The following is a 15377-nucleotide window of genomic DNA, read 5'->3' on the forward strand; positions in this document are numbered from 1 at the left end:
CATGTATCGTCAAATTTTGAGTGAAAACCTCCTTCCATCAGCAAGGGCATTGAAGATGAAACGTGGCTGGGTCTTTCAGCATGACAATGATCCCAAACACACCACCCGGGTAACGAAGGAGTGGCTTCGTAAGAAGCATTTCAAGGTCCTGGAGTGGCCTAGCCAGTCTCCAGATCTCAACCCCATAGAAAATCTTTGAAGGGAGTTGAAAGTCTGTGTTGCCCAGCGACAGCCCCAGAACATCACTGCTCTAGAGGAGATCTGCATGGAGGAATGGGCCAAAATACCAGCAACAGTGTGTGAAAACCTTGTGAAGACTTACAGAAAACGTTTAATCTCTGTCATTGCCAACGAAGGGTATATAACAAAGTATTGAGATGAACTTTTGTTATTGACCAAATACTTATTTTCCACCATATTTTGCAAATAAATTCTTTAAAAATCAGACAATGTGATTTTCTGGATTTTTTTTTCTCATTTTGTCTCTCATAGTTGTGCTATTACCGGCCTCTCTCATCTTTTTGAGTGGGAGAACTTGCACTATTGGTGGCTGACTAAATACTTTTTTGCCCCACTGTATATATATATATATATATATATATATATATATATATATATATATATATATATATATATATATATATATATATATATATATACCGGTATATTTATATATATATATATATCATAGACAGCAAAGTGAGATAAACATGATTTTTTTTAAAACCTGCCTTGAAAAATGTTAGCATTGAGAAAAATTAAACAGACAAACCTCCCATGGGGTAAATAGGTAAAATTTGCATCAGAGACTCAGAACACAGACAGAGACAGTCATAATGTCCCTCCCACACTAAAGTTTTGAAATGCTGTTCATATTAATCATCACAAAGCCCCAAAAAGTATCCTGTGAGCTGAATTAGATTCAGTGCTATACATAATCCACTATGAACTACACCTTTTTAATTTGCCCCTGGATACTTTAGAGACCAAAGATGCCCTCCCACATATCATCCAGAAACTCCTCTCAAATGGACTCATAGTAATTACTCAGGAATCTTGTTTGTATTATAAAAATGAAGTGACTCATGACTCTCAAATGTCGAATAATTATTTCCATCTCATTTTGTAGGTATTTAATCCTTTTCTTTTCCTCAAACATAATTGTCAAATATTATTCACATTATTCAAACCTCCATTATTAGCACTCCCATTTCAACTTTGAATGTAGCTTTTCTAATACTCATGAACTTATTTACATTATTTTGGCTCCTGTCATCTCCCTGTTTAATTTTTAAAGCAAAGTCTTCTGAAAGCTGCTAAGAGCTTTTCTACCTGTAGTCATTTGAACGCAAGTTCCTACATAAATAAAACCTCTGTGTGACACTTGAGTGTTATATCACAGATTAAAGGTAGACTACCACACGGCATGTTTCCTGGACTTCTGTACTGTAAGACCCTGCATAAGAGTTTTTGGATCACAAACACATTTGAAAATGCTTTGAATGCTTCAAACCACCTTAAGAAAAAAAAAAAACAGTGTGATGGTCCTGAGTATTTTTGGGGCTAAAACACATATCTGAGGATGGCAACACTGACAAAAGCCCCCTGAATGTTAAAAGATTACCCTTTATTGCATTAAAAGAATTCTTAATTTAAAAAAAGTAAGAATAAAGATAACTCCATCCACTCTATGTGATTCACAGACTATTATTCCAAAAGTTACAGGCATGACAGCTAAAGTACATACATGCATGTACATATAAGTAAAGAGATTTGTCTAAAAGTAAACAGAAAAAAAATATATTGAATTAAGCCTTTGATCAAACATTTACATTGGCTTCACCTCGTATTCAGATTCTGTAAAGTTTTAGCTCATGAGCTTCTGACCTTTTCAAAGTTTACATGGCAAAATCCTTTCAAGCATTAAAAATAGTAGTGGAATCACTGGACCTTTAGGTTCAATTAACTTTGCATTTCAGAGGAATCCTACATATAAAACATCTCATCGAGGAAGAGTGGGACACAGGCATTTTATGAACTGCAGGGACTAAAAGGAATATTATCCAGCAGTTTAATTTACTTGCAATATTGTAGCAACCTCTGCTATAATTAGCACCCCTGGAAATTTCCAAACAGGTGTGGAATAAACTGATATGCAACACAAAATTATGTAAACCACAATTCTTGGTACCTGTGCTGTTGATACTTTGGGTAACTCACAGCTCATAATTCATTGCTTCTTCTGGGAGACACAATGATGACAAAATTCCACCATCAATCTGATTTTATTTCAAACTTCCACTGTCATATTTTGTGACTATTTTTGAATGAGGAGATTAATTTCTTACCATAAGGAATAAGGCTGTAGCAGTTCTAAATGAGGAACAAGTGCAACCTGTGAATGCGCTCTGGATGACCGGCAAACTAAGGCCTAAATATAAAAAATTGTATGAGTTCAAATTTAATTGCAACTGTTTTAATTAAATTCACTCTCTTTGGCATGAAGAAAATAATTCTAAATGTGTTTTTTTCTCAGTCGAACAAAAATACTGAAATGAAAAGTTGGACAATTCAAAAGATTTTATGATTTACAGATCATTACTACAAGAACTGCGTTTTTTTTGTCATGCTAACCAATAAAAACATGTAAACAGCATTTTGCCCACAACAGAGATTACAAAGAAAATGACAAAAGGAAAGGTGTTTTTCATAGTAAAAGTTAAAAGAAAAAACAATGAAGTGTTCTTATATCTGTCTAATTGAGTGATGTTGACGTCTTAGTCCATTAAAAAAGCAGCTCTATAATAACCTTTGTCTCATTCCCCTGCAAAAAAAGCATAATGTTTCAGCGCACTTTCTCATATGCTAATGTATAGGTACTGAGAAAGTGCCCTGAAACATTATAAACCTTCCATAATATAATATCATCCATCGCATTGTGCAGCAGAACACAGAACAGTGTGTTACTGCTTCACCTAATTGACTGATATTTTGAAGATTTTTTGTATTACTGTATTGCAGTTTTTCTCTTTCTGCCTTTTTTATTTTTTTTTGGAGTCTTGTCCAGAATAAACCTTTGTTTGCTGGGATTGGCTCCTAAACCCTAAGATGATTAACAGGGTATGGATACATTTAGAAATAGGTAAGACTAAAGCTTTCCAAAAGAAATATCCCACAGAAAATTCAGCACTTAAGGTCATGCACCATTTCATATTTTCTGCAAACTCAAGGGACCATGCTGTTTTAGCTTTATGAGATCTTTCATCTGCCTTTGATACAGTCAACCACAGTAATGTGAGTAGTGGGTTTAATGCTTCAGTAGTGTTATCTAGTACAGTTTTGAAATGCTTGACTTCTTTTCTCTTTAAAGTAAGTTTTAATGTTACATATCAGAAAGGCTTCCCTTTCAACAGACACGCAGAGTCCCCAAGCCTAAGTCACAATAATAATTTTTTTATTTTAAATAATTGTAGTAAAAAAAATATTTTTTTTCTTTAGGATTTGTGCTTTATTTCTGTTTTTTGGTCAAATTCCAGGTTTAAGATCATGATAAATTGTTTTAGTGTAGTCAGAGGATGCTCTCCTTTAAGCTGTTCAGGTGCTCAAATAGCAGCATCATACAACCACATTTGGGTGATTGTTGGTATCTTTAATTTCTTTGCTAGATTTACTTTACATGTATTGGAAGACACAGTTTGATCCTAAATGAAACAATTGAGGGTTGAGTTGGTTTAAATGTTGTTCCAGGTTCCTTTAAATAAAATAAGGATAGATCAGAATAATGGATTCCCCTATGATCCACTGAATTCCCCTTGGAAACCATTTCAAGACTAATAGATGATAATTACATATTACCAGTTCTTAATTTAAATCAAACGCTTCATGTTTTCAGTCAGGCTCTGTTTAACTCGTTTTTCCTAATGTGGTTTATGATCATTAGAAAAATGGCATATGTGGATTAACTTGTTTGATATTAAAATGTGTCTAATCACTTAAAATGTAAAGTAAAAGTATGTAAATACCTTTGGCGACACTGTATATGGACCTTTCTGTATTATTACAGTCTTAAAGAAGGTCATCAAGTCAAAAATGCATTGCTGTCCCTTTAAACTATATCATATCTTTTCTATTTAGATTCATTTAAACAGTCAAAGATGGGCTTCTAACTTAACATGTTTAAAATCTGTCCCTTGGGATGCAATATTTAAGTTTTTTTTTCTGGTAATGACTAATGTGGCTGAGTCTATATATATATATAATGTTTCTACTCTTGTTTAATTTTTTTTAGATTAAGAATTTTATAATTATAAATGGCATACTCACTTATGTACTTGCCAACCTTTACTGAAATACCTTCTACATAAGCAAAACACATGTTCAGCTCAGTTCAAACATCTTTTAACCCAAATGCTTCAGCAGTGCCTCAAGCTTTAGCCAAGTTTAGCCTTTATGTGACATTTGACAGAAACTCTGTCGTGCAAAATGTACTTTACACTCAGTCACCTCCCTGTTTTAGGGTAGGCACAAACATTTGGTCACCATCCTGGAGTTATATGATTAATATGATCAACATTCACAGTTCTTCAAATAGCAAATGGTACAGTAATTCTAACTTCAATGTTTACAAAGCAAATCCTGCAAAAATTCTTGAATGATCTGATAGCCCGAAAAAAGATCTTGTCTGAACTGAGACAATTATAATGGATAATTGTGTGATGTTGAGAAAGCTGCTTAAAATTCAGGTGCTTTCAGCCACCGCAGCATGTGGCCTTCATACAAGCATGATGCCTAAAATGAAGTGATTTGCAGCTGCTAAATTTGTGCTATTTAAAAAAGGGTGAAAAAAAATATTTTCACGAAGGTAAAAATGCTTGGTTTTTCAAGAGATAAAAGAGAAGCAATCAGGATGAGTCCAGGAGGAATATGTGCATTATGCATATTAAAAGCACAACTGATTAAGTGGTAATAAACATTCTGCTCTGTTAGAGGCGACGATTCGCTCCTAGGCAGGAAAACGCCAGTGTTTTAAATCATTACTATAAGAAGAATCTCCTCCATGGGTGCTCTCAGTTTAGAGAGACAAACAAAACAGCTTGGTGTAAAGACTGTCTACAGTTAAGAACCTACTTTTCTTTTTTTTTTTCTGCTTCTTTCTACTGATGATTAGCATTTCAAACAGTCCTTGTTTTGCGTCAGGACTTCATGCTTGTGTGCATGCCATCAAATCCTTGCAGGTGGTGGCTTGTGACCACTGGAGTAAAAAACTGCCTTTGTATGCATGTGCTTGAGTATGTGAATGTGTGAGAGTGATTCTTTGAGGTAAGGACTAGTCTAAAGGGACCTGACCTCGTTAGGAAGCTAAGAGTAAGGGACAGCACTGACTACAATTGCTACACCATGTAATCATAAATTTCTTAGTATTTGCGGTCTGCTGCTTTAAGCAGCAGCGACTCATGAGGCACATACTGGGTTCACTTTCTGCCACCTGAAAAATCCACAGAATCTCTTTTTAAGGGTCTGCCAGCAGCTCGGTCCAAACCTTGATTGAGCGCATCACAGTGTGCCCTGCATTTTAAGCACAGAAACAAAGACTTTAGCAGAAGCTGTTTGGATTGGAAAAAAAAAAAACTTCATCATTTAATCTTTACTTGAATTTAATAGAGTGTTCTCTATGGAGGATTAACACAAAATAAAACTGTTCAAAGAACATGAAAATTAAATAGTGAGTTTCTGCAGTTTTTATGCCAAGCCAAGAGGTATTTAATTTAATAGCCGTTATTTTTTTTCCTCTGCTTTGTCTGAAGTTGACTCCAGCATGTCAGGTGAGAATTTAATTCTTTTCCAGAAGCTTCTGTCTTGCTACCGTGCCACCTAAAAACAAATATCAAAGGAAAATGTTAGTGCTTCTTTACTTTTTGTTCAGGAGAAAATAGATTTGTATTTTTTGACACAGAGGAAAGCTCAATGTGTTGAAATGTGTTGGTTATTTTAGTGTGATATTCACAGGTTTCTATGTCCAGTTTCAAGCAATCATCAAAGCATAGCTTAGACTCAAGTTTCTATAAACTATGGAAGCTGAAGTCTACCAAGAGATAATGTGTTATAGGTGGTAAACTTATCCATATGCTAGTAAGTGTAATGATCCTGCTCTTTGTGGACAAATAATTGTGTGTACATTTTACATTTACATTCTGTTTTCCTGATAACTGTTTCTCTTTCATTTTGTGTCACTGAAGTTGTTTTCTAGTTATTTTAAGCAGTATTGTGATTCTTGAGTTACTTTCTGTTTCCCCCTTGTGCCTGTCTCTGCCCCCCCCCAGCTCCCTTCTATCCACACCTGCCCCACATCAGCTCATTAGCCCTTAATTTGTTCTGTTCCTCATATATACACCAATCTTTCTCATTGCAGGTTTCCTGTTGCTCCACAGTTTGCTCCCTGTGTGTTCTTTATTCCTGGCGTCCCCTGGTTTTTTGGTTTCTTATTTTGTTCCTGGATTTTTGCCTTTGTTGCCTCTGGAACCTCAAATATATCAGCTAAACTTATCTCTGCCTCATCATCTCTGTATTTGGGTCATCTAAAACCTTAACATAACCTTGACAGTAAGTGCACGACTCCATGTAATAAAACAGAAACTATCAAAAATGGATAACTCTTTATAAAGAAGGAATGAAAAAAAACTTACAATGGTGATCCTTGTAAGACTATTGGACAGAGAAGCTTTTCTACAGATTTTGACTGAAATCACTATTGTGACAATACTCATGTTTTATACTTCATTTTATTGTTTTGGCTAAAGCTTAATAGATCACATGCATACAATGTAAAGAAAAATAAAATTTAAGTTCTACTCTATTAGTGATTCACTTCAAATATCACAAACACAACTTATGAGGGAATCTGGAAAGTGAAATGAAATATTTTAAGAAGTATTAAAATGTTTTTAGTGACATTTGTCTACTAAAATCATTCCTATTCAGACATTCAAAATAAATCTATTTCTATCTTTGTACCAAATCTTTCCCTGTCCAGATAATAAAACTGGGTTTAAACTTGAGGTCTGGCTTGAAAAGCTAAACTATCTCTGGCTAAGAAGTTTATTTTTTTCACATGCAGAGCAATGCACTCTTCAAAGCTGCTTTATTCAGTATTCTTAGCAATAAATCTGTAAATGTATTTTGCAAATGTTAGGAAACACATTCCCTCTTAAGTTCACATGGTTCAGTTTATAAATATAATAATAATTAACTGGTTAATAAGATCTTAAATTATGTCCTTTATTGTAAAGCAGTTCATAACACACTTTTAAAAGGATTTAGATGTTAAGATGCTGATATTTCGACAACAGCTTGCAGGGACTGCTGGACAAATACTTTGAACTGGTAGATAAAGTGTCACACTGGATTATGAGTGTTTACTGACATTGAGATTATAAAAAAGAGCTAGGGAATTTTTCATTGGGGGCTTAATTAGATTGTTGGAAAATTTCAAAGCAGAACTTTTTGTCTTATTTTTCTCTATACACCAGCCCAAAATATTATGATTTTCCATTTATAGTAGCCAGAGACTCAACACAGAGACAGGTTCATGAACTAACTTTAAACATCTCATAGATAAATCTTAAAAGAATCCTCTGGTGCAAAAAGTTTTATGAAAAAAAAAAAAAAAAGGCAGTTCTTCTATAAGGAACCAAACTCCTTCTGTCTTAAAATAAACAGAAAGTCTCCTAACTACATCTGATTTGTTTTTTTTTAAAAACTGCTCTCAAACATTTTAGATTCTCAGCTGTGTCTGGTTTCCACAACCCTCAGAAAATTTCTTTGGTTTTGCTCAACAAAAAACTATTAATAAAACATTGCCAGTGGCTAGAAGTGGACTCAACAAGAGACAGTGGAACAAACCAGGAAGAAATCTATTTTGGAGAAAATCTATCCAAAGCATTCCAATGAATCAAACTAAGTTTTTCAAGAAAAATGGAATCGATTGTGGTCATAAGAAAATTCCCTGTTCACATGGTTTCCTCTTTGCCTTTACTTTTCAAAGGTTTTCCGTGTATATTTTATATTTACAAGTTTTTACCTGATCTCAATTTACTGAAGTTTGGTGAGTAAAGTATAAAGTCTCCATTACAAAACGAGCTTTGGCAAAATGAAAAAAAGAAAGAAGTCAGGCTGGCTCAGTATTATCATCAATCAACCCCTATGAAAAAGAGGCGAGATACACTATATTGCCAAAAGTATTTGCTCACCTGCCTTGACTCACATATGAGCTTAAGTGACATCCCGTTCCTAATCCATAGGGTTCAATATGACGTCGGTCCACCCTTTGCAGCTAGAACAGCTTCAACTCTTCTGGGAAGGCTGTCCACAAGGTTTAGGAGTGTGTTTATGGGAATTTTTGACCATTCTTCCAGAAGCGCATTTGTGAGGTCGCACACTGATGTTGGACGAGAAGGCCTGGCTCTCAGTCTCCGCTCTAATTCATCCCAAAGGTGTTCTATCGGGTTGAGGTCAGGACTCTGTGCAGGCCAGTCAAGTTCATCCACACCAGACTCTGTCATCCATGTCTTTATGGACCTTGCTTTGTGCACTGGTGCACAGTCATGTTGGAAGCGGAAGGGGCCAGCTCCAAACTGTTCCCACAAAGTTGGGAGCATGGAATTGTCCAAAATGTCTTGGTATGCTGAAGCATTCAGAGTTCCTTTCACTGGAACTAAGGGGCCAAGCCCAGCTCCTGAAAAACAACCCCCCACCATAATCCCCCCTCCACCAAACTTTACACTTGGCACAATGCAGTCAGACAAGTACCGTTCTCCTGGCAACCGCCAAACCCAGACCCGTCCATCAGATTGCCAGATGGAGAAGCGCGATTCGTCACTCCAGAGAACGCGTCTCCACTGCTCTAGAGTCCAGTGGCGGCGTGCTTTACACCACCGCATCCGACGCTTTGCATTGCACTTGGTGATGTATGGCTTGGATGCAGCTGCTCGACCATGGAAACCCATTCCTTGAAGCTCTCTGCGCACTGTTCTTGAGCTAATCTGAAGGCCACATGAAGTTTGGAGGTCTGTAGTGATTGACTCTGCAGAAAGTTGGCGACCTCTTCGCACTATGCGCGTCAGCATCCGCTGACCCCGCTCCGTCAGTTTACGTGGCCTACCACTTCGTGGCTGAGTTGCTGTCGTTCCCAAACACTTCCATTTTCTTATAATACAGCTGACAGTTGACTGTGGAATATTTAGGAGCGAGGAAATTTCACGACTGGATTTGTTGCACAGGTGGCATCCTATCACAGTTCCACGCTGGAATTCACTGAGCTCCTGAGAGCGACCCATTCTTTCACAAATGTTTGTAAAAACAGTCTGCATGCCTAGGTGCTTGAATTTATACACCTGTGGCCATGGAAGTGATTGGAACACCTGATTCCAATAATTTGGATGGGTGAGCAAATACTTTTGGCAATATAGTGTATTTGCTTGGCCTGTTATCAAGCGATTAAATTGCTTTTATAGGGTGTTATCACCCTTACAGATCTGAGTTGGAGGTGCTCCTTCCCCATCTCATCCCTCTGTGGCTTGGCAGGCCAGGTTTGCATTATTTTTGATCAGTGATAAACACAAAACAAGCCAGATTACACAGGGAACATCCCGCAGAAGCTTAAAAATACTGCAAGAAAGGTTACTGCGGGTGTTGCTAACTAAAAAGCAACCCCATTGCAAAATACTTGAGTTTGACTATCAAAGCTGACCTCAGCCACCATCATTATCTCCACCTTTAATTGCAACTAGTTTCACTGCATGATTTCAGATATTTGCCATAACTTTGTCCTGAATATGATCCTTTTTATTTGTAGTGCAGAAGAAGTCATTGCAAAGTATGAATTCAAGCCAAATTAAATGTTTTATCCTTAAAGTAATGTTAAAAATTGTTGGCCCACAGCAGTATGAACTCTATACCAAAGTCTTTTTCATTTTTTGCTTAATCACACCTTTATTCTAACCTTTCACTTATTGCCTCCTTATAGGCACTCCTTTGCAATGAAGACCTCTGTAACTTTGGTCAAAATTCCCCTAATACTTCACTAGAAAAAGAAACTAAATAAACATAACCAAAAAAATATGTTATCATACAGCTTTTCCTTAAAAGGAAATTGATAACACAGAAGCAGCTTTAGGGTGCATTCTCTATATATCTTTTTTCTCTTCTTTTTTTTCTCTTCTTTTTAATTCTATGTATAAGCCCTGCTCTTAAGTCACATCCTCTATTCCCTGGTTTGGTTCCACTTCGGGGTGATCCTCTCCAGAAATCAGACTGATTGGCTATTGGTTTGGTGTGAAACCATTTTCTCTAAAGTAACAGTGATTTTTTTTTTTTTTTTTTTTTCCTGTCATCAGAGTAAGGCAGAAGGAAATGTTTTATGGCACAAAGTTCTCCTTGATTTATTTTCTTTGGGGTTTTTTTTATACGGTGTAGGATTTGTGTTTAATGTATTTTTCCTTTTTTTTTTTTCTTTTCACTTATGATTTCTGAATATTTTTGGATGAATTGTTCTAAGCCAAAGGTTATCCTCCTTCCTTCAGTAAAAGACAACTGAATCCTGTTCTGCTTTTCCTTTGTTAAAGATTACAGTGTTGTGGCTGTACTGAGTTCATTGATCTTTTTCGGCATGCTTCCGTTGCCTACCTGCCCCACTTTCACTGTAAAATGATTCCCCCCTGCCATGAATAATGTATAAAAAACAGTTCAACAAAAAGCCAACTTCACAGACAGCGCATTTCTAAAAGCGGTGGGGTTTTCCTTTGGCCGTCAGATTTAATTACATGGGTTTTAGTGTGCTGAATTAGTTCACAGCTTATTTCCTGTTTGTCCTCTTGGCCCCATCATTCACCAGCTTATAGAATTAGGTTTTCTGAGCGCACTAAATCTGGCAAGAGAAAGAGGTTAGATACAGCCAATGGAGCCGTTCTTGCACTTTATTGTGGAATCCATCAAAATGAAGTTTTAAGACATATAAAATAAGTCAACAAAAAGAGGTATTTTTCTATAAAATACTGAAATGTAATGATATTCCCTGTTTTGTATTGTGTACGGCTGTTTTTCCATTTCTTTCCATTTCGCTAATGAGATCTGTTCTATAGTGTGCCCACATACCGACCCCTAATGTAAATGACTGTCATCTGTGACACAGTTATCTGCCTCATTGCTCTGTTTATCCTTCCAACAGTAACCTCATAAGCACACTGTATGCCCACTCAGCTGTTCCATAATTAATACTCTGGATGCTGGCTCTCCCAGTTTTATCCATTTTCATTCTTGTAAATGCAATGCAACATCAGAATTGATCATGTATGCAGACAATAGTTTGGCTAACTCCAATGTGACGTTGGTATGAATAAATGGGTTTGCCTTTTTGATCTCTCCCTCTATCTCCTTCTTCTGTCACTTTTTTTCTTTTCCGTTTGCATGGATATCTGGCTCACTTCATGCATATCAGTCCTCCACCCGCTATCCCATCTGTAAAAAGCTTGGCAGCATTCAAGGTTTCCTCCTGTTAAAAGGCAGATTTTTTGTGTGTGTGTGTGTCTTTCCCTTGATTTCTTTTCCTCAGTGCACGCTCCAGGGAGCTTGGGCAGAGACTTCTGTGTTGCGTCTTGAGACAATCTGGATGGCTATCGTATCGCTGCAATAAAAATAAACTTGAATTGAATGGCTATTTTGGATTGGCAAACTATTCAAGGTGTGCTTCAGCTCTTGCCCACTGTCAGCCACGATATGCCCCAGCACCTCCACAACCTTCTGAGGAATCTAGCGGGTAACACTAACAGCTGGATGGATGGATGAATCGAACTGTGACTCAGACTAATGCTGGGCCCCTCCTCACCTTTGTGGTCTTCACTTTGTTCCCTGAGATGCATGACCAACCAGTGAGGTCAGGGAGAACTCGACACTCCTCCCCCTGCAGACAGGGCTCCATTTTACACCACCATTTCTGACGCACAATGGAAGCTAAAGGGAAAAAAGAGCAGAAGGTCACTTTTCCAATTCAAGCTTCCAAAAAAAATAAAAGATGAGTTGTTTGAAAAAATAAAAAATATCCCAATCAGATGTCATGCTTCTTTGGGCTTTAAAAGCCTTGGAATCAGCCACCTTTGGTGAATGTGACCTAACTTTGACAGATGGTACTTTCATGTCATAACAAAATATTTATTCTTTAAGAGACGAGGTGTTTTCTGTAACTTTACCTTCAACACAAGAGGGCAGTGCCCTTGTTGTCCCAGCTACCTGTCCTGGGAAGCAAGAACACTTGACTGTTTGAGAGCGCTCTTCAATCTTGTTTTTATTGCAGCAGCGATGAGCAGTAACCACTTCACAAATCCCTGTCCTCTCCTGTGATGATCCTGAGAAGAAATGCACAATGGAAAAGAATTAGCACAGGATCAAACATTCACTATTGCAACAGTGGCACCACTAAAGGGAAAATGGTAAAAAAAAAAAAAAAAAAAAAAACTCCTGTAGTAATTGTTTAAAGCTTTTGTTTTTTGTGTGCCCATCCAACAGTCATCAGAGATCCCATCTAGCCTTTCACTTGAAAAACTTCCTTTTGTCTCAGTAGATATGAACACTGTCCTATCTTTAATCAGTGATGATTTCTAAAAATGATAAACAAATAACATTATTTTCATTAGCCAGTAAGAAAACAATGTATCAATTACTTGGAGCTCTTGTTATACCGCACCACTACTGATCTCAGACTTAAAAAAAAAAAAAAAAAAAAGCTTAAAACCCACTTTTTTAAATTAGCATTTAATTCTGACTAGGATAATGCTGTCTCTTAGATGTCCTCTTTCTGTGTGCTCCTTTCTATGCACCTCTGGAAGGCTTTTAATGTCCTGAAGCGCTGCACCACTACAGCACTTTTAATTGTATCTCTATGTTTTATGTATGTGTACAATACATAACACATATGTATGTGTTATGTATTGTTTTATGGCTTTGTTGTAAAGCACTTTGGGTACCATTTGGCTATTGTAAAGGGCTATACAAATAAATTTGATTTGATTTAATTTGATTTGTTATTGTTAGAGCTTAAGCACCACCTAGTGGAATAAAATGTAACACTTCAGCTCTTATTTTGACTACATGCTGCAGGTGATCACCAGAAATCAGAGGACAACAGAGATTTTACTCAGGTAAGGACACCACTACTTCAGCAGCATGCTTTAACTTAAGTAGAAGTTAAAACTTTAACAAATTATAGTTAAAAAGTATTTCGTAAAAAGGGCACCTAAGTAACATATACCAGTTAGGTCAAAAAAATGTCTTTCGATTCACAGACATTAAATAACAGGCAAACGTTGTCATTTTGGATATTACAATAAAGATCAGTCAATCTAAACATTTAAAATATATATATATTTCAGAACGTAAATCCTAATTTTATGGTGAACTTTGATTAATTAGAAAATGCAGTTTAAGTACAGGTTAAATTGTCTTAAATAATGTACTCTTTGAAAAGAATAGCCTTTGAGCAGGTAACAAATGTACTTCTTTATAAAACCCACATATCTGTCATAAAACGAGTTTTTAATGGGTCTGATATATCAGTCTATTCTAAAATTGTAACTGAGTGAATAGGATACATGAAGAATACATACACATATATATATATTTGTATACCTATATGTGTGTGTGTGTTTCAAAGAAATCACTGTTCACAGAAATAACTTGAATCTGACAAAAGCAATAAAAAAATAAAAATGGACAACTGAAAGTCAGCCATTGCTTTTCAACAGATACATTTTTTAAAATAAAATAGAGGAAGCCTGCAGGGACTAAAAAAAAAATGAGTAAACATTTTCATGATATTTTAAACACATTGAGATTCAACTGCACAGTATTAGCAGTAATCTCATTATCTGTATGTATTTGACATGTTGTAACTTTTGGCCTCATAAAAGATGTTTTACAGGTCTGAAGATGTTTTTGCTTCAATTGAGCTCTGCTTCAAGTCAGCAGGCCTTTGACCAGGAGAACTAATGAGTCCCACTGGGTGTATGAGTGGTCTGAGAGGGGCTGATGCTTACTTCTCGGTCCTCGAGAGCTTTGGTTGCCACTGGACACTTGCTGGATGCTTAGGTTTACTACACCGAGCAAAATGAACCCCGAGAGTAATTGTTTCAATTTGATCGTCTTCATATTACCTACACAGAAGACAAATAAATATTTATTCACAATTGTTAAATTAAACAAGCAGATCTGAACTATATGCATAAAGCTGTATTTCCCCTGGAAATGATATGCCTCCAATACCATTCCACCTAGATGTGAGAGCATTAGATTGTACAACAACAACACAAAAAAAAACAATTAGAGAGTAGATTTGAAGATGACAAGACCCAGACCTAAAGTCATTTCTGAGTCATACTTTCCTTTCAGCTGTGTAGATCTTTGCAGTCGTAGCTGTTTTATATAAAATTATATTCCAGATGAGTCACACAAAAAATGGAGCATGATGTGAAAAAAATCAGAGAGTGTAGGTTTCCTTGAGGCAGTTTTATTTATTACTTATTACCTGTAACCCTAATTTCTCTCACAATTATCAAGTAATGCTGTAATCCCTTAAAACTCACAAGTTAAATAAACATTGTGTTTATGGACATTATCAGTGGCATACAGTTTGTAGAAACAGGAATATTTCTATGTTTTTTCCTTTTGGCAAACAAACATAGATTAGTGCAACTGTGTTACTGAGGTTTAAAAACTCCATATATAATCTCCTGTATATCTATATTTTAATAGTGCCGATACTCATTGCTTTTTACTTACTTGAGCCTTGTCTCTTATTTATATGCATGGTAAGGCTTTTCAGGAGTTCCCATCAGTCTGCCTATGTAAAAATCAAGAGCACGGTTCAGGAGAAAAACAAGGTTGCATTAATACTTATCTCCATTTATGTGGTATTATCCCTTAAAGTTGAAGAATATCAAATAGTATGATGTAAATAAATAATCAAAGGTGCTCCAGCCTTTTCCGAAACAAAGAGCAGCTGACAGAATCAAAAAGTCAGCTCAGGAGAGAAAAAAAATAGCACTCTCACAGATCCGCTCTGGTCCCAGGAGTCACCCTGGAGGTAGCATTTAGACGGGAAGCAATGAAAGAAAGACGCTTGTTTATGACAGAAGCAGAAAAGTCTGTCAGTTCCATCCAAGGGGAAAATTAAAACTTAATCAAGATAGAAACCATCTGTCTTCTGGACAATAAGCAACCACTTTCATTAGTGCCTTAAGAAGCTTATAGGAAGTGTTGACATGCACACTAGCCATGCAGACTAACCCCTTTTTATTTAACTCAACATCCGTCTCATTTTTGTTATTTATTAT

The 15377-nt window shown here is 36.4% G+C and overlaps 1 protein-coding gene across 2 annotated transcripts; it reads right to left on the bottom strand.

Moving 5' to 3' along the window:
- Positions 1-4268: 4268 nt before the first annotated feature.
- On the bottom strand, positions 4269-15216 carry LOC119782025 (chemokine-like protein TAFA-2). 2 transcript variants are annotated; one of them, XM_038282754.1, is made up of 6 exons: positions 14824-15216; positions 14082-14198; positions 12240-12395; positions 11879-12003; positions 11587-11677; positions 4269-5871 (listed from the first exon to the last, which is right to left on the bottom strand). In XM_038282754.1, the coding sequence occupies exons 1-6, from the start codon at positions 14849-14851 to the stop codon at positions 5831-5833; spliced, it is 558 nt and encodes a 185-aa protein (XP_038138682.1). In that variant the 5' UTR covers positions 14852-15216; the 3' UTR covers positions 4269-5830. The 2 variants fall into 2 exon arrangements, with proteins under 2 accessions (XP_038138682.1, XP_038138683.1); XM_038282755.1 differs by lacking the exon at positions 11587-11677 and having other exon boundaries at positions 5788-5871; positions 14824-15208.
- Positions 15217-15377: the final 161 nt, after the last annotated feature.

The sequence above is a fragment of the Cyprinodon tularosa genome, unplaced genomic scaffold, assembly GCF_016077235.1.
Source record: "Cyprinodon tularosa strain WSP-4 unplaced genomic scaffold, ASM1607723v1 ctg187, whole genome shotgun sequence".
Lineage (NCBI taxonomy): Eukaryota > Metazoa > Chordata > Actinopteri > Cyprinodontiformes > Cyprinodontidae > Cyprinodon > Cyprinodon tularosa.